The sequence below is a fragment of the Giraffa tippelskirchi genome, chromosome 9, assembly GCF_054371585.1.
Source record: "Giraffa tippelskirchi isolate mGirTip1 chromosome 9, T2T-mGirTip1v1.2.pri, whole genome shotgun sequence".
NCBI classification, from domain to species: Eukaryota; Metazoa; Chordata; class Mammalia; order Artiodactyla; family Giraffidae; genus Giraffa; species Giraffa tippelskirchi.
This window is the reverse complement of record NC_137283.1, coordinates 161187170-161209401: the sequence shown is the minus strand read 5'-3', so window position 1 is coordinate 161209401 and position 22232 is coordinate 161187170. Positions and strand designations below refer to the sequence as shown.

At 40.5% G+C, this 22232-nt stretch overlaps 1 protein-coding gene across 10 annotated transcripts in view; it reads right to left on the bottom strand.

Annotated features, from left to right (window-relative positions):
* PACRG (parkin coregulated) overlaps positions 1-22232 on the bottom strand; it is a 523593-nt gene that overhangs the window by 219845 nt on the left and 281516 nt on the right. For 9 of the 10 annotated variants that reach the window (XR_014063860.1, XR_014063858.1, XR_014063856.1 and 6 more), the window contains one exon: positions 10243-10392. Coding sequence is in view for 4 of the 10 variants with exons in the window: in XM_081524447.1 (XP_081380573.1) it covers positions 10243-10392 (150 nt within the window). In the remaining 6 variants the exon portion in view is untranslated. Of the gene's footprint in view, positions 1-9753; positions 10029-10242; positions 10393-22232 lie in introns of those variants that run through there. The other variant, XM_081524449.1, reaches the window with a different exon arrangement.

The following is a 22232-nucleotide window of genomic DNA, read 5'->3' as shown; positions in this document are numbered from 1 at the left end:
ACAAATATTCAGTGCAACAATTACACTGGTGACATTCTTATTTTTCTCTGCAGTGCCCACATGGAGACCCCTAAAAAGCCATTTTTTGGCACTCCTTAAAGATTTTCATATAAAGGAAAATGAGAATGAGACCTTAATTATCTGCAAATCCAGAACAAGCAATATTTTAGGTGATTTAAAAAGTACAAAGTATGATCCAGCCGAATATAGGAGCCTCCTAAAATTAAAGCTTTAGAAATCATTATATGCTTTCTTGGTCAGATTAAGTAAAACTTTCTGTTGCATAAACAGAAAAGAACACTTTTTTTTTGTCTTGGGTTAGTACTTGCATGCTTGCTCACTGGGGGTTCATCGTGAGCTTTTGTATACGTTCAAGCATATTACACAGATATCCAGAAGCATATCTCAAAGGCCTTAACTGAACTGGTGGAATCTCCTGCTCATGAAGGTGCCAGCCCCCGGTGAGCAGTGGGGGGCTAAGGACTGGGAACTAGCTGGCATCAGATCACTTGGTCTGTAGGTCTCTGGGGAGTACTCAGAGGGGGCCCGATGGCTAACAAAACACACATCGCAAACAGAGCTTAGCCGACAGATTAACAAAGGGCCAGCTGTCCTCACGCTCTCCCTGCCTCTGGGCAGGCCAGGAAGTAGAACCCCCCAGGCTGAGAGAGGTCAGGAAGACCTGCAGAGGAGGACGCTGTCCGCCACGTCAGAGCGGGATCAGGGAAGGTTCCTGGGAGGCCGGCTGTTTCCTGAGAGTCTTCGACTTGGGTTGAGGATGGTCTCTCCAGGTCAAGGACCAGGGTGTGGGCCACATGGCCCATTCGAGCGAGCAGGCAGTGGGGCACGGATGGCCCCTCAGTTCCAGCCCCCCTGTCAAGCCTTTCTTTCCACACAACCTGCGGCCTTTTTTTGTTGTTCAGTTGCTCAGTTGTGTCTGAGTCTTGATGACCCCATGGACTGCAGCACACCAGGCTTCCCTGTCCATCACCATCTCACAGAGTCTGCTCAAACTGGTGTCCACTGAGTCCATGATGCCATCCGACCATCTCAATCTCTGCTTCAGTTTAGAAGTGATGAATGGAAATTGACTGTTTTACAATTAACTAAAAATGCAAATTGTTCTTGATCCACCAAACTTGCCTTTGATCCAGGACTGTCACGATGTGCCTGGGTGCTGAATTTGTCTGCAGTTCAGAGTTCTTCGGACAGTCTGATCCCTTTAGGTGAACTTACATGGTAGGAGCAGTGGTAAAAGTAGAACGATGGAGCAAATGCAAGTGAACCTGGGACGCCCAGGATGAAACCTGGACGCTAAGAGTTGTTAAGATTCATACAGAGAAACTACAAACATAAAAGCTATTTAGAGACTGAAAGTAGTGTCTGTCTTGGAAAGAGGCTCCATCAGGGCAGTCAGTTCCTGATGGATCTCTGGTTTACCAAGGCAAAGCCCTTTGATTAGATACACACTTCTGCTTTCTTCTGAAGTGAACTAAGGGGTCCAAAGGAGGAATGAGAACTGTCTTCTGGGGGAGGGAGAGCTGGACAGTAAAAGTTTATCTCTCATGGAATATCTCTGCAAGTAGGAACTATTACCATCTAGAAAACAAATTTTGTGTTGCATTTTTGACTGCTGGCATATTAAAAAAAATATTGATTCTTGATCTAATCACCCCACTAAAGTATCATATGGATTCTAACAGATTTAATTTCACTTTCTTTGAGGGAACACAAAACTGCCTATGTATAATTTTCTCCATCTTGTGAGATAGGCGATAGACTACAGATTAACACCCGCTAATCTGTAAAGCAATTTCACTCACATTTCATCATCCACCCTCATTACTCTCATGCTGCCCACACTTCTACGAAATCATCTCCTACAGTTCTCTGCAGGTCACTAAGCTGTTTGTCATCTTCCCAACAACTTGCTTTTTAAATTAAGGAGATTAAGGCACAGAGTGGTTCTGTAACCAGTCCAAGTTCACAAGCCCTGAGCCAGGGTTCCAACCCCAGAAACACACCGCCGCGCCTTCGCTCTTAAACACTCCCCCACTGCTTCTTTTCCACATATTGTCCCACTTGTCCTGGTTCACAAGCTGAATCCCTATTTATTGATCCAAACCCTATTCAGGCAGAGTGGCCTGACCCTCTCACCCAGCTGGATGGGCAGGGACAGGCGCAGGTGATGCAGTCTGCCACCTAGAGTGGGTGCCTGGGGTCCTCTGCAAGGAGGGTGGTGGCAGTGCCCTTGGGAACCTGGGACATCCGGGGAAGCACCCAGTGTGAAGGCATTTGCTGACTCTCTTTGTCAGTTTGCAGCATTACCAAAAGGGGGGAAAAAATCAATTTCCTGCCATTTCCTCTACTCCAAACTTACCTAGATCTCTTTCCTTTCTTAACTAAACACTCACTTCCTGATGACAGGAAAAGGAAGAGAGCTTTTCCTCATTGTTAAAACAGGGAGTTCTCATCAGGCTTTAAGCAGCTAGGTCCGGTTCAGTGATGGCGATGTGATGGAATGAATGGAAGGCATGTGAAACCTCCGGCTTTACTTATCAAGGGCGGGGCTGTACCGCCACACACGCTGGGAAAGAGTTACCTGGTCTAAGTTGAAGAGCCTCCCTCCCAAATTCAAGCCCTTTCTGGAACCTCTGAACTTGGCCTTATCTGGAAATCAGGTCATTGCCAATGTGATTAGTAAAGTGAAGATGAGGTCATATGGGAATAGGGTAGGCCCCTAGTCCAACCCTGACAAGGACAGGTATCTTTATAAGAAGTGGAGACGAGACTCAGAGACAGACACAGAGGGAAACGTCCTGTGGAGATAGAGGCAGCTATGGAAGTGATGCCTCTACAAGCCAAGGAACCCCAAAGATGCCTGGACCCACCAGAATCAAGGAGAGAGGCAGAGCAGATTCTCCCCAAAAGACTGAGGGCCCCTTGGGCTGCAAGGAGATCCAACCAGTCCATCCTAAAGGAAATCAATCCTGAATATTCATTGGAAGGACTGATGCTGAAGCTGAAGCTTCAATAATTTGGCCATCTGATGCGAAGACGTCGAAGAAAGCTGAGCGCCGAAGAATTGATGCTTTTGAACTGTGGTGTTGGAGAAGACTCTTGAGAGTCCCTTGGACTGCAAGGAGATCCAATCAATCCATCCTAAAGGAGATCAGTCCTGGGTGTTCACTGGAAGGTCTGATGTTGAAGCTGAAACTCCAATACTTTGGCCACCTCATGAGAAGGGTTGACTCATTGGAAAAGACCCTAATGCTGGGTAGGATTGGGGGCAGGAGGAGAAGGGGACGACAGAGGATGACATGGTTGGATGGCATCACCGACTCAATGGACATGGGTTTGGGTAGACTCCGGGAGTTGGTGATGGACAGAGAGGCCTGGCGTGCTGCAATTCATGGGGTTGCAAAGAGTCGGACACGACTGAGCGACTGAACTGAACTGATGCGAAGACCTGATTCACTAGAAAAGACCCTGATGCTGGGAAAGATGGAAGGCAGGAAGAGAAGCGGACAACAGAGGATGAGACGGTTGGATGGCATCACCGATTCAACGGACATGAGTTTGAGCAAGCTCTGGGAGTTGGTGATGGACAGGGAGGCCTGGCATGCTGCAGTCCATGGGGTCGCTTATAGTCAGACACGACTGAGTGAACAGTAACAACAACAACCGAAAAACTGGAGAGCGTGACTCTGCTGACACCTTGGGTGTGGACTTCTGGCCTCCAGAACTGACACAGCACTTTTTGGTTATTTAAGCTGCTCAGTTTGTGGTAATTTATTACAGTGGCCCTATACAGCCTACACAGCCTTCAGAACCAGATTCTGATCCCCTTGGTCATTGTCCTACCAGGTCATGTGTTTCAAGATATAGAGACACAACTCTGAGAAGAATGTTTATTCTGGGCAGATGCAACCATGGAGGTCTACAGGGAAGAGCAGGTAGAGGCAGTTGAAAGTACGTGCCTGCCCCCAGCATGATGGTAAGATTTCACAGTGGTAAGATGGCCATTTTATGGACTGACCATGTATATGGGCATCAAGTGAGGGCACAGAAGCCTCTTTTCCCAGGACCTTCTGTCCCATGGGACGGCTCCCTCGATCATTGCAGAACCATCAGTGTTCACAGATGCATGTGTCCACCATCTCCATCCCATAAGATTGTCAAGGCTCTGGAAGATCTTCTTATAAAGAATTCTTGGAAGAAGGGACATTGAACTTGGAGAAATGAAGATTGAAGTGGTAGGAAAGTTTTACATAACGTTTGCTGGCCTGTCATTTGGAAAAGGGACTAGACATTATCCTGTGTGGTTCAGATGAGAGATATAAACCAGATAGTAATATTTGGCTTATATTTTACTCACTATAGGGAGTGATTTTCTGTTTGGAAATAGGACCAGCTAGTTCAGGAAGTGGTGCTGGAGAAGACTCTTGAGAGTTCTTTGGACAGCAAGGAGATCGAACCAGTCAATCCTAAAGGAAATCAACACTTAATATTAATTGGAAGGACTGATGCTGAAGCTGAAGCTCCAATACTTTGGCCACCTGATGCGAAGAGCTGAATCACTGGAAAAGACCCTGATGCTGGGAAAGACTGAGGGCAGGAGGAGAAGGATGTGACGAAGGATGAGATGATTGGATGGCATCATTGACACAATGGACGTGAGTTTGAGAAGACTGCAGGAGACAGTGAAGGACAGGGAATCCTGGCGTGCTGCAGCCCATGGGGTGCAAAGAGTCGGATACAAGTCAGTGACTGAACAACAACATCTCATGAAGTAGTGGGGCTATTTAGGATAGGACTGGATAAACAGGTAATGGTCATACAGACTAGGTTAGTGAATACATTTCACACAACCACATATTACGCAACTAATTCTTCTTGGTGTGCCACACTCTGCATAGAAAAAAGAAAGTTCAACATGGTTTGGCCATGAAACTAATAGTCTGATAAAATGTAAATTTGGAGAGGGGTATAAATCAAAGGGCAGTCACGTGGATGTGGCATCTCTTAGGATCCTATGATTCTTTTCAGACCAGCTAGTTATGTCTGAGTGGAAGAGTTCAGGAGAGTTTATATAGATACATGATCATTCCAAATCTACCTTTCAGGAATTATGGAGTAATATTTTATTAATAATACTTTGCTCTGTAAACTTAGGACATTCAAAGGCTTTCGAGTCTCATAAACATAACAGCGCTGAAGAAAACATGAAGCAAATTTCTAAATCGTGCTAAAATTTGTATAGAATTCCTTGGGGGTAGGGAACTCTTAATTCAAAATTAAATGAAAAGCTCTGTGAAATAAACTTTATGCAAGTCAATTGTAAGACAAGAACTAAAGAAGTTTTTTATAAACAATCAGCTCTCAAAAGTTCATCAGCATTTTAAAGGACCATAAAAATAGGTCCCATAGAACTCACAGAAATACATGAAGAGTATCTGAAACAGGTTGACTGGGAATTCTTAGGTTCTCATTAGTAGCTGTTTAAATAGACTATTAGTGGAAAATAGTTGTTTCTATTTGTCAGGAACTACTTAAATATCAGGGTGAAAGATCTGGTACAAACTTTTCAAAATCCCAAAAATTCAATTTAATGCTGTATTATTTACTGTGTCTGAATTTGAGTTGAAAAGTTTAAATCTCTTTTCATGGACTTCTATAAGCTACAACATGCATTTTAGGAACTATTCATAGATAAATCTAAGACTGTTTGATGTTCACGCACATGGGAGCATGTTATTTCATTATTTCATTTACTTCTGCATATTCTGTGACATAAAATTAATGTATTATTAGAGCTGTTGATACATGGAATCTCCAAACTGTTTCCATTAGAAGCTATTTCAGGACTACTGGTGCAATTAGAAAAAAAAGTACCCAGGTAAGGGTTGCCTCCGAAAAGCAGGGTGGTTGGAAAACCCTACTCTGCTGGCAGAGCCCCATATTTTAACTGTAAATGTTTTAATGCTGTTTATTGGCTCATGTTTCTCAAAAACAATACACTGCATCGTTAATTTTGTAGCTTCATCTCTGAAAGCTATAAATTGAGCATTCCCACCATCTTCACTTTCTGGAATCTTTAATAAAATTTGTGAAAGAACAAAGGAAAGAAGAGATTGCTGTCATAGAAACTCTTCTCTCTCTTTTGCTCCACAGCAGCCACTGGAAAGACAGCCTATCTTAGATGTCCACAATTCATTACTTAGATTTAAAGAAAACAAGTTCAAGCTTAGATGCTAGTTTGGATCTTCCAAAGAGGACCCTGATCCAGTCACCCTTGGCTGTCACACTTGGCTTCTCTTTTAAAAATAAGGACCTACCCCCAAACATCTGTCACATATTCGAGTGAGCCAGGAAGGGACGGATTAGAGAGCCAGTTATTCCTGAATGAGTTACACAGTCCTTAATTTATTTGGCCCCCACCTGGTGGTGGCAATCAGTGGCAGGATGAGTCCTTTGAAACAAAGGTGCTACTGAGCTGGGCAAAATGGGAGGTCATGCCTCACTCAAAGGCTCACAGAAGGACCAGGGGATGAGCTACCATCAGGGGATGTAATACATTAAATCACCTACTCCTGTGCTTTATACTAATTTATATAGTATCACTATATTGGTTTACAATATCATATATGTGTATAACATTGTATGTGTATATAATGTTGTCTGGGGCTTTCCAGATGGCGCACTGATGAATCTGCCTGCCCGTGCAGGAGACAAAAGAGACGCGGGTTCGATCTTTGGGTTGGGAAGATCCCCTGGAGTAGGAAGTGGCAACCCACTCAACTATTCCTGCCTGAAAAATCCCATGGACAGAGGAGCCTGGCGGGCTACCGTCCTTGGGGTCGCAGAGTCGGAAACGACTGACTGAGCACACACACAGGACGTTGTAAGATGATAATGACTCTCTCATTTAACACTCAGTCGAGGCCAGGCCCCACATGAAGGGGCGGCCATTATCTCAATTTGTCATGCCAACCTCACGGAAAAGACGTTATCATAAGTATTGTGTGCAGATGAAGAAGTTTAAGCTCAGAGAAGTTACATGATCTGCCTAAGGTCACATCTCTTCCACTCTCAAATGTTACTCTTTATCCCACTTTGCAGTTCACCCACTTGTCCGTTGCCTTTTTTTTAAACACAGGCTAATTAGAAACCCTTGAAAGTGTGTTATTCATACACAGAAATTCCAGCCACTCTATGTCCTAGAGCAGGACTGATCTTGTGGGGCTGGGGTAAGTTTCCACGCCTATAGGAGTGGGGATGGGGACACAGGCGGGTGCTCCCAGCATCACCTGCTCCTCCCTGCTTAGCCTTATTCCCACTGGTCCCCTGGGGAGACTGCCGACCCGCTAGAGCACTGGCAAACTGCTCGGCCCCTCTGATCATTTCAGGCAAGGCCCAGCTGACATGAAAACAGGACAGAAATCGCAAAATAGAGCAGGCAGTAGAATTATGCTAAAGCTTGTGCATCGAAAGAACACTAGCAGAAGGACAAGGTCACTGTGTCTGAAGGAACAGCCCCTCTTTCATCCTTTCTTTCAGTCGTTTATATTGCGTCTCAGTCTCAAACACATTTCGCTATAGAACTGGAAAGAAATATATCTTTGAATATGAATTGAACAAGACATCGATTATGTGCGAGTAGGGAAAAGGAAACAGAAAATGAAATTGCTCTCAGAAACACTGAAATTAAGGATGAAATTTTTTCCTGATCCTAATGCTGCAAATTTCTAACCTATTTTTAGGTAAATATATCTGTCACTAAAGACATCTGCTTCAATAAAAATGTATATGCGGTTCTGTGGATATGAATAAAATATAGCCATGAAGCAAGATTTATTAAAATGCTATCAAAGCTAAATTGTTTTTAGGCTGATAATACTATTGTAACTGGGAATCCTGTGATGAGCTTCTACTGGCAGGACTGGAGCTGTGGAAACAGCCACTTTGAAGACCAGTTTCGTGTTTTAGAGCTAGAATGCTCCGATTTGGTAATAGGACCCTCTGGAAATACAGCAAACTGCATTCTGGCATTGTGCTGACAGGTTTCTAAGATAAGTAGAAAATGAAGCTGAAGCTAATATTTTTCCCCTTCACATGTCAGAAAGATATTAACCAGAAAAATAGTTGAATGTCAAATTCCTGGTGCATGCATTTAGAAACGTTCCAAAATAATTAGCTATGTGTAGGACCAATTAAGTCCGTGATATAAACGATAAAATCTCCATTTTGATAAAATCGAAATAGGGATATATTCCTAAACCCAATCACTTCTTTTGTGAAGCATATGGACATTTATAAGTTAAAGAATTAAATAAGTATTGATAGTATCAATATAACGAGGCAGACACGGGAGCCAATTGTTTTTAACAGTCTAGGGCTCCCAAGAGATTTATCTGTCTTAGTGGCAGCTGTACTTAATCTTTACAGGGTTCCTTGAGGACGAGCGAGATTCTAATCACCTTTCGAATATCACTGTTTTTCTTCTTTTATACAAAGACACAAATGATGCTTAGATTTCAGCTCCAGATCCAAGGACCAGGAGGGCATTAACCCGTGTGGGGGCGGCCCTACTGCTACACCAGCAAGGTGGAAAAGATGCTTTCACCTTTCACGACTGGCAAGTACAGAAGGAAGCGCTTACGTAGGAGAAGAGTTACAGTGAGAAACTGGAAACAGTAATGGTCCATGTATCACAGGTTTCTGTGAGGGTTACTGAGGAAACATTTGCGAATCACACAACTCAAAAGTGTTAACTATAACTGAGACTTCTGGGAGTGGGCGTTCCCTGATTCTTTCATCTCTGACTTTATCTCTAGCATTTCTGATTTATCTCTATATCTTATTTGATGCTGTTAGACAGTACAAGTATGAATTATGAATCAAGAATACTTAAGCAAGGACTTTTCACAAAGGAGAAATGCTGTAACTAAAACTTTCAGTTTAGGTCATAAAAGGTTGAATTACTAACATCCAACTTTTACTTTCCTGAAAGAGTAACCATCTCATCTAAATGTCCACATTAACTCTATAGCTCTTAGATATTTTGCAATGTGTATCAGTTCATCCCATTATGAGCATTCTTAAGCTCCCATAACCCTAGCTGAAGTCGTTTTTACTAAGCATGCTTAATATTAAACATGTAAGTAGGTCCTGCTACTGAAAGATAGCTATAGACTCTGATGATCCCATGATTCCCTGAATAGTCTGCCTGATTTAAGGAGACTTTTAACAGTAATTTAGGAATTACATGAAAAGTAATGATTCTAAACAAAGGACTTGCTTGTGATGGAAGCTGTCATATGTGCAGTTTTTGGTTTGATATTTTTTTCCTACCTATACAATAAGCAGTTTATGTTGCAAAATTTTCATGCACTGTTCCACTAAATTACTAACTTATTTACATGGCTGTCATAAATTAACTTCAAATGTTGACTTACACTGTGCATATGAGAAGTATGAGACTTCAAAGTTAGCAACATGAAAGAAAATTAGATTCACATAGTTTCAACAGGTACAAAAGGAAAATCACATTGTCAATAAACAGATGTACATTCACTGCCTCCCAGGAGGTCAGCACAACTTGCTCATACCTTTGTTTGGATGAAGCAGATTCACTTGAGTGCACCAGTGCTTTCCAAAGTGTACAGAATAATATATTTTTTTAATAAATGCATCAGCATATATATTTTTAAATCAGTACTTACCATCAGCTAAGTAACTACAGATTATCTGTTTTTCTTTTTTTTTAAGAAATAGGAGAACATGTATTAAAACTCTCCAAACCACCTGTACCAGATTTTAATAATACTGTTTTTAAAATTCATCCTAAATCAACTAATAAAAACTAACTTTAATTTTAAGAGGAAATACCCAAAGGCAGAATTACCATCAAGAGAAAGAACAAACTCAAAACCTACCAATATATTCAAAAGACAGTTAAAAACTTTACAATTTTATTACTGTAAGATTACAGAACTGCTTCAGTGCTCCTGTGCTGAGTAAGTAAGCTGTACGTGTGAAGAGTAATAAATGAAATTGTTAATTTGACTACTTCCCTAGGGAGTAGGAGGGGAAGGGGTAGGGGTTGTGCTGTTTAGATCTCTAAGTGGATCTTGGTTTATATGCAATAATAAATCCTAAATGTGTTGCTAATTAACTCTACTTCAAAGCACTCCCCTTTTTTAGTTCTTAAAAGACATTTTGATTCCTGGGGTAACTCACCATTCTTATTCTTAAAGATGTTCAGGATGGGAAGGATTTGACGGTAGTAGGGCACCAACGCTTCACCCACCATCTCAGCTGACACAACCAGATGCTGTAGGACTTTGAGAGTGACGCAGATGACCTGTCGGTTCCGTAGGTTCAAGGCATCTATCCAGTAGGAAAAGAAAGAAGCCAAGAAGAGCATTAATTTCTATGATGTTAGGGTGAAGTAGTTTTGTAGGCCATTTAATTACAGTGTACTCTACTGGGGATCGCCAACGGGATGAGCCTTGATGATTATAGCTTGGAAAGATGTTTATAGCTCTTAATGCAAGAAACAGGATCTTGTTTGTGTATTATTAATATCTCTTCTCCCAACTTGCACTGATTCCTCACCAGTCCTAAGAAAGCAACTCATTGTCTTTCACAGAAGAGGCTGGTGATGGCTGGGTAGCATGAAAGATAGAAGATCAGTTCATATCACCAAAGTTAAAGGGCCCCATGAAGGTGGACAGGGGATAAATTTTTACACAACAATCCCTTTCAGCTAGCAGTCCATGCTATGCTTAAAACTACTGCCATGGGAAAAAAAAGCACTTGGCAGGGAAGAAGGGACTGGGTACGGTGTGTATGAGTAGACACTAGAGACTGGTTACAAAAATCGGGAACACTGTCGGTAGAAGGGACAGTGACTATATTTAGACTCTCAAGAAAGTAGGGAGTGAAAGCAATTTTTTTTTTTAACGTTCAGAACTTTAGGAGGAATTAAGAGACCAAAGGAATACAAATGCTTTTAAAGAACAATTCTGAAGGCACAGTACAAGCTGTACTGTGGAGACAGGACAGGAGACAGTGAGTTATCTGGCATCCCCCACGTTGCACCGTCTGGAAACCTGCCCCAGTGGGGACTGCAGAGGGTCCGGAACCAGGCCCAAACTTGACCAACTCCCCCACACTTTCTTGGTCCCAGTTTTCTTAACTATAAGAACTTATTATTTACTTTCTTAAATGGCTAAAAATTGCATGATTTAAATAAAAAAGCTATATAAAGCATTTATTAGAGAAGGTGGGCTTCCCAGGTGATGCTAGTGGTAAAGAATCTGCCTGCTAATGTAAGTGACACAACAGACATGGGTTTGATACCTGACTTGGGAAGATCCCCTGGAGGTGGAAATGGAAACCCTCTCCAGTATTCTTGCCTGGAGAATCCCATGGACAGAGGAGCCTGGCGGGCTATAGGCCACAGGGTTGCAACAAGTCAGACTGAAGTGACTTAGCATGCATTATAGAAGGTCAAAGATGGTGAATGATAAATGGTGATGGCTGAGACTACTTCAGCACAAAATTAGAGGCTCTTATTTGTAATATTCCACTTTCTAGAGAGAAGATTGACTATGACCTTAAAAAATATGTACCGTTTATGGAGGGATAAAAGGAACTAGGCTATCCAAAAGAATGACACCATGGTCAAGGCACCTGTGAGGCAGTCCTCACATTGTTCTTGAACTTCAGCTCACATTTCCAGTAGCCTGTGTTTTGCTATCACCTTAAATCCAGTTTGTTCCAAAGATAAGTTACCTCCTCAAACTTATCTTTTTCTTATTTACCCCATGTTGATACAACCAGGTTCCTAGCTGCTCAGGGTCAAGATCTCTTTCTCATTCTTTGCATTCTTCATGTTACAAAGTCATCTTATTATTATCTTCTTTTTGAAGTTGTTCTTGAATCTGTGTCCTCCTCCCACCCTCCCCTTCACTCATCTGGTCCTGAGGCTCCATTCCCACCATCTCTTCTGATTCTGGCCCTGGGAACTCCTCCACTGGAGCACTGCCATACCCTCCTAGCCCACCTGCCTTCTTTCTGTCTTTCTCCACTCCCTCAACTTGTCTTTTCACACTGCTGCTGGATTAACCTTCTCAGAGCATAATTGATGATCTCTCCACCTGCTCAAACACTTCAGAGTCTCCCCCACACCATTTCCTAAAAAAGTAAAGTACTGGTATAAACTAGTTTGGCACAAAGGTGACTCTTAGGGTAAGTTGGAACCAAATTAAATGCTCTATTAAAAATCCAACAATATAAGGTATCACTTACTGGTTTCACAGTTATTCCCCTTGAAATCACTAGAAAGTTTTTTAGAATAAAATGTGGTCAGCTTCATCCCCTCTAGCAACAAAATGGGGGTTGAGTTCTGAAACCACCTCAGAGCAGCCTCACAACTCATGGTCCAGTTCAGACTACATTCTTGTTTGGTTTGAAAGTAAACACAAATGCAGTGAATAGGGATGGCTTGACTTTTACCTCAGAGAACCAAGTTAAATATAACTATGGAATTTGATTGCCTGATGGCTCATTATTACAGCATGCAGACACACTGAAGGCCATACCATGTCTTTTGAAAAACAACCAAAAATAGAAAGCTATAATTTAGCCTAAAAGCTGTAGTAATGAGACACTCAAGAGTGTAGCCTCAGAGAACCATGAGAAGTTGGAGAGGGAGGTCAGGTAGAGTGTCCTGTAGTCAGTAGTGGGATCCTTTTTTTAAGGTCTTATCCAAGTGAAAAGTTGCTTTGTCTATTTAGGAAGCCAGAGGTAATTGATCCCGACCTACCGACCCAGCTTCGTTTTACAGAAGAGAACTGGGAGCCCTGAGAAACATCATTCTGAATATTATGGGCAGTGGACATTCTTTCAGAAAGCTTACTAATGACATTCAACATGTCTAGGGTTCAGTAGTGTACAGATCTCTGTTCATATACTAGTAATTAACATGTATTGGATACCTCTATAGACCAGGAATTAAACTGAGTGTACTTTACATATATTAGTTGACTTAATCCTCATTCATCAAATATTTATTGAGAATGCATTATGTACCGGTCTTTATTTTTGGAACTGGAGATACAGAAGTGAACACGGCAGAGTTCTCAACCCCTTTGAGCTTGTAGTACAGTATGTAAGAAGATACTGGACAAATACTGCAAGTATACTGAGATTTCATAAGAAGGGTATGGTATTTAAACAGCAAATCAAAATGGGCATTCAGCTCAGTCTAGAAAGTAGGGAAGGCTCCTCGACACAGGTGACCTACGGGATGAGTAGATGTTAGTTACGTGAAGGAGAGGGAAAGGTATGCTAGATTGCCTCCTCTTGGATAAAGGACTTCTTTTATGATGTCTACTCCAGCTCATAGGGATAAAGTTCTAGTTAGCAATGTGGGGGCAAAGCCCAAGATAGCAAAGAAACAGTCTTCCAGATGGTTTTTATCATTGTGTATATGTTTTTCTTGGAATCATCTAGGAATGTGAGTATGTGTAGATGTACATAAAAGGAGAGTGAGGTTGTAGTACTTTTCCCCAAGTTAAAAGATTCCTAGGTCTCATCTTGTTTTACTAATCAAATAGAATCAGATGCCTAAAATCCCAGGTTTCTACCTTTTCTCTCTATTCATCCCTCTATTCCACTCTGCTCCTTAAAAAGGACTCATGGCCACATTCAGCTAAATATTTTATTACATTTATTACATGTAAGTTTATCCCTATATGTGTAGCTAATTGATCACTCAGGGATAAATTAGTAATCTCTCTGACCATGGATAGTAATAATAGCTATTAGGAAAAGATATTTTATCTCATTGCAACCCCAAGTGAATTAACACGATTGTGATAACTGTCAATGAATTGACAATGACTGACAATAAAATGCCTGAAACGTTACTCTTAATGGCATCTAAAATGGAACAGTGAGTCATCCTAAATGACCAGGTAATGGCTCTAAAACTTTTTCAGGAGCTGTGAAATAGAGCCAGGTATGCAGCTTCCAGTGGTAAAGAATCTGCCTGCCAATGCAGGAGACGTCAGAGACATGGGTTTGATCCCTGGGTCAGGAAGATGGCTTGGAGGAGGACACAGCAACTCACTCTAGTATTCTTGCCTGGAGAATCCCATGGACAGAGGAGACTGGCAGGCTAAAGTCCATGGGGTCACGAAGACTCGGATATGGCTGAGGAACTGAACACACGTGCGCGGTGCACTATAAAAGCCCCTTAACTTCATCCAGGAGGGTTTTTCATTGTTGTTGTTGTTGTTGTTAATATTGTCCATTCTCATGTTGGTTCCTCTATTTCTCTTCCTCATTCTCATGAAATTAAGAAATACCATTAAATCTGAAGTCTTTTTGTTCTTACTGTCCCAACAGAATTAAATAAAAAAGAGGTTTCTTTGGAAACAAAGTTCTTTTCTTTTGAAAATGTATGTTAACAGATATAAAGAGAATATGATTCTGTAGCTTGAAAGAGAAGAAATGTGTTTATTCTTGTGTTGATGGGTCTGAAAGCAATTGTCAAGATATAAGCGAGGACTTTGAACTCGAGATTTAAGGTTTTGAAAAGGGTCTAACATGAGAAATCTACTGACGTTATAGATCAACCAGGAGACCTTTATATTCAGAAAATTGGATTTCTATTGTACCATTTACTGCTTTCAAGTATAATCAACAAGACAGAGCTTCCAGATATATAGAAATTGTTGAAGAATACGGGAAAAATAATTTAAAATCAAGGTGGTAAAACGTATTCATCTTAGATGGTTTTAAGTTACATGTATGATTTTCTCAAGCATAAAACCCATTATTGCTATGACTTTTTTGCAAGGTGAGAACATTTTCTACTATTAGATATGATTCACTACTGTGGATCAGATATAAATATTTCTATTTCTTTTAAATTGGATATACCACACAAAATGCAAAAGTAGGCAACTTAAAAATCTAAATTCTAAAAAATCTTTTTGACATATGGTATAAATGTTAATATCCTTGATATACAAATAGCTACCACAAACCAAGAAAAGATTGAACCTGTTAATTTTAAAAATGGGCAAATAATATGAATAGATAGTACACAAATTAATAAATATAAGAGAACAACTGCTATTGTAAAACTTTCAACTTCGTTGATAGTCAGACGAAAGGAAACATTTCTCTATAATTTTGAGTATCATATTAACAAAAAGTTTTTGGAAATTTAATATTCAGTGTGGAAGTAGGTCTGAGAAAAGAGGCACTCTCCTAATACCATATTGAAAACCATTACAAACTTTCTCTAGCAACATGCATGGACACTTGACCCAGCAATTTCACTTCTGGGCATTTAATCAAAGGAAGGATGAAGCTTTGCAGAAAGAGTTATAGGAAAGCATGTTATCAATACTATTATTTATTATGAGAAGCAAACTAAATGTTTTCAAAACACGGGTTTATTTAAGCAAAATCTAGTATATCTGTAAAATGGAACATTATAAACTTATTAAAGTCAACTATAATGGAAAATATTTGAAAAATAGGAAAATGTTTATAAGATACAGTTGAGTAAAGAAGGAGGTTATAAAGTGTATTTTCACTATGCTCTTATTTTGAAAATAGAATGGAAACACAGTAAAAGCTGGAGATTTATAAGCTCAGATACAGACAATAGAGACTATCTTATCCTTGGGCATATGTAGACCCTGGACTTTACACCATTTAAAAATACTTTTCTTTACACTACTTATTAAAAAAAAAAATTAACATACTTTGCATACTTACCTAAAATATTATTATTCGTGATCATAATTTATGCTTCAATGTAGCAGAATTCTAGCCCTGTCTCCTTATTCTTTCTCAGTATTTTCTTGATTATTCTTTTTTAAAAATTGTTTGTTTTATTTTATTTAACCCCCAAAATATTTTGTATTGTGATATAGCTGATTAACAATGTTGTGATAGTTTCAGGCAAACTGAGTGAAGGGACTTAGCCGTATGTATATATACATGTACCCATTCTCCTCCAAAGCCCCCTCCCACCCAGGCTGGCACATAACATTGAGTTGAGTTCCCTGTGCTATACAGTAGGTTTTTGTTAGTATTTAAATTTTGAGATGAAATTTAGAATAATTTGATATGGTTAAAAGTATGTTTGGTACTTTGATAAAATTTCCAACAAATGTAGAGAATAAATAGACATAAATGGCCATCTTTCCATTCAGGAACATGTATTTCTTCACCTGTTGCTATTTTTCTTTCATTAATCTCCTCAGAAGAGCTTTAGAGTACTTTTCCTGTAGATTCTCTGTACTTTTGTTACATTTGAAAGTGAAAGTGAAAGTCGCTCAGTCATGTCTGACTCTTTGTAACCCCATGGACTGTACAGTCCATGGAATTCTCCAGGCCAGAATACTGAAGTGGATAGCCTTTCCCGTCTCCAGGGAATCTTCCCAACCCAGGGATCGAACCCAGGTCTCCTGCATTGCAGGCAGATTCTTTACCAGCTGAGCCACAAGGGAAGCCCAAGAATACTGGAGTGGGCAGCCTTTCCCGTCTCCAGGGAATCTTCCCAACCCAGGGATCGAACCCAGGTCTCCTGCATTGCAGGCAGATTCTTTACCAGCTGAGCCACAAGGGAAGCCCAAGAATACTGGAGTGGGCAGCCTTTCCTGTCTCCAGGGAATCTTCCCAACCCAGGGATCGAACCCAGGTCTCCTGCATTGCAGGCAGATTCTTTACCAACTGAGCTATGAGGGAAGCCCTTTGTTAGGTTTACTGGTGTTTGAATCATTCTTATTTATTTTGATATCTTATGTATTTTAATTTTTACTGTGTAGAATATATATATATATATAATATAAAATGTTATTTAACTATTTTTAAGTATACAATTCAGTGGCATTAGTTATATTCACAATATTGTACAACTATCACCACTATTTCCAAATTTTTAATCACCCGAAACAGAAACTCTATACGTCTTTTTAAAAAAAAGCCCTCTCCACTCATTTCCCTTCTAGCCCTTGGTAAGCTCTCCTCTACTTCTGTCTTTATGATTTGCCTATTACAGATATCCTAAAGTATTTTAGGTATTATTTTTTCTGATGTTGAAATATTTAATTAATAATTACATTGCTGGGACCAATATCATATTAGTTGAATTAAACTGAAATGAATATAAATTTTGCTAGTTAAGGAGCAGTAAACATATCCATTTAAAATTTTCAGAATATAATGAATTCAAAATATGCTTTCAAACAAATTTAGGTTTTAAAATTATAGAAATTACTCTCCTTCCAAAACAGAACTCATCTGCTATACAAATAAATATCATGTGGCCTGAGTTCTCAATTAAAGCATCAGAGAATTAGCTTAGCTATTTTACAGAGTAAATCTATTAAAAGTATTACCATTTTTCTGAAATTCATTGTTTTCCAATAAGTGTTATAAGAAAAGCATCATTTTTTCTCTAATCTCATACAGAAAGTATTATTTTTATGCAAAATTCAGATCTTCTATCAAAGTTTTGTTATTACAAATGGGGAACTTTTTCCCTGGTTTGATAGATAAGATTACATTCTTCCCTGGTGGCTCAGATAGCAAAGAGTGCACCTGCAATGCTGGAGATCCAGGTTCAATCCCCAGGTCGAGAAGATCCCCTGGAGAAGGGAATGGCTACCCACTCCAGTCATTCTTGCCTACAGAATTCTATGGACAGAAGAGCCTGGCGGGGTTGCCTAAAGTCAGACACGACTGAGTGACTAACACTTTGATTTTTTCACTTTTCAGGACCACAGAATACAACTCAGTATTTGGTGACAGTGTTTGGCCTTTCTTTCCATTAAACACTTAGTTTTAAAGACAGATACACAATAGATATAATGTGCTGAAATAAATGAGACCACCAGTTACCAAGGTGGTTTCCACATTACAGACAGTAGCATGATCTATTTAGTACTCACAACTTTCTAGACACAGAGGAACCTGCAGAACAATGTCATTCAAGACTCTTCTTCAATCCTCCTGCAAGCAAGGTTGGGCCTGTTTGCTCTCATACTTACTGAAGTCTCTAACAGTATTTGAGAGTAAACTTATCAGTACCCTACCTTGTCAAAAAGCAGAGCAGGATCTGTTTCTCTGGAGTGGCCTGCTCCCCTGTCCCATTCTGCTGACCCAGTTCAACTTGAAGGGATGGGTGAGAGGTGGGATGACAGCCAGATGAGGGAGTTGGCCAGTCTTGGAACCTCTCTTAGAGTAAAACCAAGTGGCAATCTGCTGTGACAAGCAGACACTGCTCCTAAGAATTAGGGTTACATTTCTTGCTTTGGTTGAGAAAAGGTATCTAAGTCTGAACTAGCTTTAAGATAACAGAAGTAGAAGACTGCAAAGAAGGGTAGAGTGCACCCAGGCTATTCAAAAAATGAGAAAGTTGCAAGCTGTGCTACAAAACAAAAGATGAGGAAATACATTACTTTGCAAAAAGGAGCTGCCTTTTCCTCCCCAAAGAAGCAATTTGAAAAATTACATACTGCTAAGCTTGATATCAATATCTGGTACAATTCTTGGACTAATTATTACTATTTAAGCAAGTGATCTGAGAGCTTCCAGAAAGACAGCATGGTTACTAGGAGCCAGTGTGAGCTCTCTGGAATGTCAGGCCAAGCTTATCTCATGCGTTCTAACAACTTCACTCACAAAAGAGATCATAAAAGACTATATCACAAGGCATCTGGCAAAATTTCTCTTGAAGGCAAGATACAGAAATGGTTGAAGAATTAAGTGCTTCCTTTTTTTCCTTATGTTGTGAATAACTGAATTTAAGCAACATGCTCTGATGGCTTAGTATCAACCTGCATTGCCCCTACTGGAATACTGCAATGGTCTATACTTGACCAAGTCCAATTTCCATCCAACATTTTTATTGTAACTTGGATGAGAGTTACAAAATCCAAATCTATTAATTTTTTGATGACCCAGAGTTAGGAAGTCTATAGAGACATGCCATGAAGGAACACCAAGGAGGTAAAAATAATACTTTACTATTATTACCAACATGATTTGGCACTGTGCTAAACCTCCAACCCATATGATCTGTGAATCCTGACCGAATGCTTGGGAAGTTTTTTTTCCAAACCCCTGGGAAAGGTCAAATAATTAATTTATCAAAACCACACAGCTAGTTAATGGCCAGCTGGAGTCTGGTTTGCATGAGCTCAAAGCCTGTGCTTATTGTGGTTAGACTTCACTTCTCAGCATCCCACCAAATCCTGATGGTTAACAGCACCAGACTCAGGGCCTGCTCAGGAGAGATGTTCAGAGCCGCACAGCGAACACAGGCTCTAGCATGGACTTTGAGCAATCGGACTACATACCTGTTGGGACCTGAGCTTAAGTGTTTGTCCTTAGTAAACAAATCATCCTGATGCAGGTGGATTTCCTGGCATTTTTTGAAAACAAAAAACAAAAAAACAAGCAACAGTCTGCAGTAATGTGGTTCCCTGACTAAAATAAAGCTCAGCTCTCATGTGGAAAGATGAAGATAACGATGTGAGGTTTTATCCTGTGTACCCAAAATCTGTCGCCATAATCCAGTAGAGAATGATGCTGATGGTGAGGATAAGGACGACCCTAATGTTTATCACATGTGACAGCCTCTGCTAAGAGCTTAAAATGTACTTTCTCACTTAATCACTAAACTAATCAGTTTTATTAATTCAGCCCCCAAGTGGTGAACTTGTCTGACAGCTGGAATGTATGTGGCAGAGTTAGAGTTCTGACCGGGGAGTCTGACTTCAGAGTCCTTGCTCTCAGACACACAGGAAGAGCGACAGAGTGTGTTCGAGAATGGGAAAGGGACCGACACATGCGTTGGATTCAGTGTGAAAAGCAGTAAGGCTATTTTTAGCTCTTTCCTTCATTCTATTGTGACCTTCTGGCATGGACACTATAATCTCCATTCTCATCATTTTTACTTTGGATCATTCTGAGTCTTCTTCTCTATTCACATAGGGATAGACCTGGTCTTTATCCACCCTCACGGGTCTGGAAGGAAATTTTCTTCTGGCAAGTGAGCAGGTAACTATTTAAATGCTTCTGAGAATATCTAACCTCTGCCTCAGACTACTATCACCTTGAGTCCACTCCACATTATTTTTGTTGTAGGACTTCATGCAGAGGGACACCGGGTTTTACATTACGCCACTCTTTAATGGGGAGTTAAAGGCAGTAAGGCAATTGACAGACTAAGTGTGAGAGATGGACAGAGAGCAAAGGTAGAGTGAGTAGCATCCACCAGGTAACTGGATTTTACAGCCCCCCCTGGTCATGACGGCTCAAATTCAACATGACACATCACTTAGGAAGAGCGTGCTTATCACGTCACCTGAGCATTTATACTCAACTTCCATTAGAGACCACAGCAACTATTTAGGGGTATGCATCACTTCCCATGTCCTGGAGATGAAAACTAATCTCTCGAACTCGAGGACTTGGACCAATCTGTACAAAATGGTGGAGCCAGCACTAGAACCCAGAAGCCAGGTCCCCGTTCTCCAGCGGTCACGCTAATCCCCAGAGACCACAGAGAAACACGGTCTTTAGTACCACCTACTGAAGCTCCCTCAGCAAAGGAGGGACTCCAGATTCCACAGCCCTCAATAGCCATGAATTCCCACTTGGCAGTATCAGCTGCTGTAGTCGTGTATGGATTAAGCCTAAACTCTTCAGTGGCTCATTCCTGGTCGATACCAATCACGTCCACATGAGAGGGGAGGGAAGAGGGTGGACTGAGCGTCGGCTCTGAGATGAGTGCGACGGGAACACACAAATGGTCTCTTCTGTTCAGTGTGCCAGCAGACTCAGTGGTTCCACACAGATGAGTAATGGAGGAGTGCTTGGGAGGAGATAGACACTTGGTGTGTAAGAGATGTCTCTGCCATAGAATTCATGGTCTTCACTTCCACTAAGCTGTACCGTGCATAGGTTACATGGTACATGTAACTGAGTCAGTTAATCGAGTCTGTGTGTCCATTCCCCTTGACCACAGTTCTAAGCTGGGTGTGTGCCCTGGCCTGGTACAATCACGGTGCATCTTTGACTTTAATTCTTTCTGAAAATTAAGGGACAGTGACACTTGTTCCACTGGTATAAATAAGTAAGCGTGTAGTCTCAGCATCTACTCAGAGCATCCTGAGGCCAAAAAGTGAGCCAGCTTTAAGATGACCATGGATGAAACGAGCAAGAGTGACACTGGCAAGCCACCACGTTAAATCAACCCTGAAATGAGACCCAAGGTTGTCCAATCAGTTCAGTCACTCAGTCGTGTCTGACTCTGCGACCCCATGGACTGCAGCACGCCAGGCTTCCCTGTCCATCACCAGCACCCAGAGCTTGCTCAAACTCATGTCCATTGAGTCGGTGATGCCATCCAACCATCTCATCCTCTGTCCCTTCTCCTCCTGCCCTCAATCTTTCCCAGCATCAGGGTCTTTTCCAGTGAGTCAGTTCTTCACATCAGGTGGCCAAAGGATAGTTCAGCTATGTGAATTTATTAAGCAAACCTAATTCTTTATAATAATTTGAATTAGTTTTCTTTTTTGTGTCTTGTAACCTATAAAATAATCTTATGTAATACACCCTTTTTTAATATTTGTAGAACAATTTATTTTCTTCTTAAATTAAAAAAATTATTACTTTTTATCATTTTTAAAATAATTCATCCATAAAATTTCAAGAGATGTAAGTAAAATTGTTAGATCATAAAAATAGTGTATTTCAATTGGACTTACTTGCTTTCTGATTAAATAGAATTCTCAAAATAATTTTTGTATTGTGATATGGATCCTCATATTTTATCTTTCCTTGGTATATTTTTTCCCACTGAGCATTCTTTAAAAAGACCAATTTTGCTTTTGAAAATGTTATTGTTTAAATTGCTTCAGCTGTGTCGTGCATGTTTGTCCTTTATAGCTGGGTGACCTCAACTCATTAGAGCTCTCCTAATGAGGCCACTGTTTAATGTCCTATTTGTAGACCAGTGATATTTCTGTAATTCTTTAGCAGCCAGGTCACCTTGCCTCCTAGTGGACCATCTCACAAATGTATATTAGTGCTCACAAACGAATGTAGATGAATAAACAATTACTCTCACTACTTAAATAATTCCTCTAATAAGTAGAAAGCATTATATCATTATATGCTTTATTTGT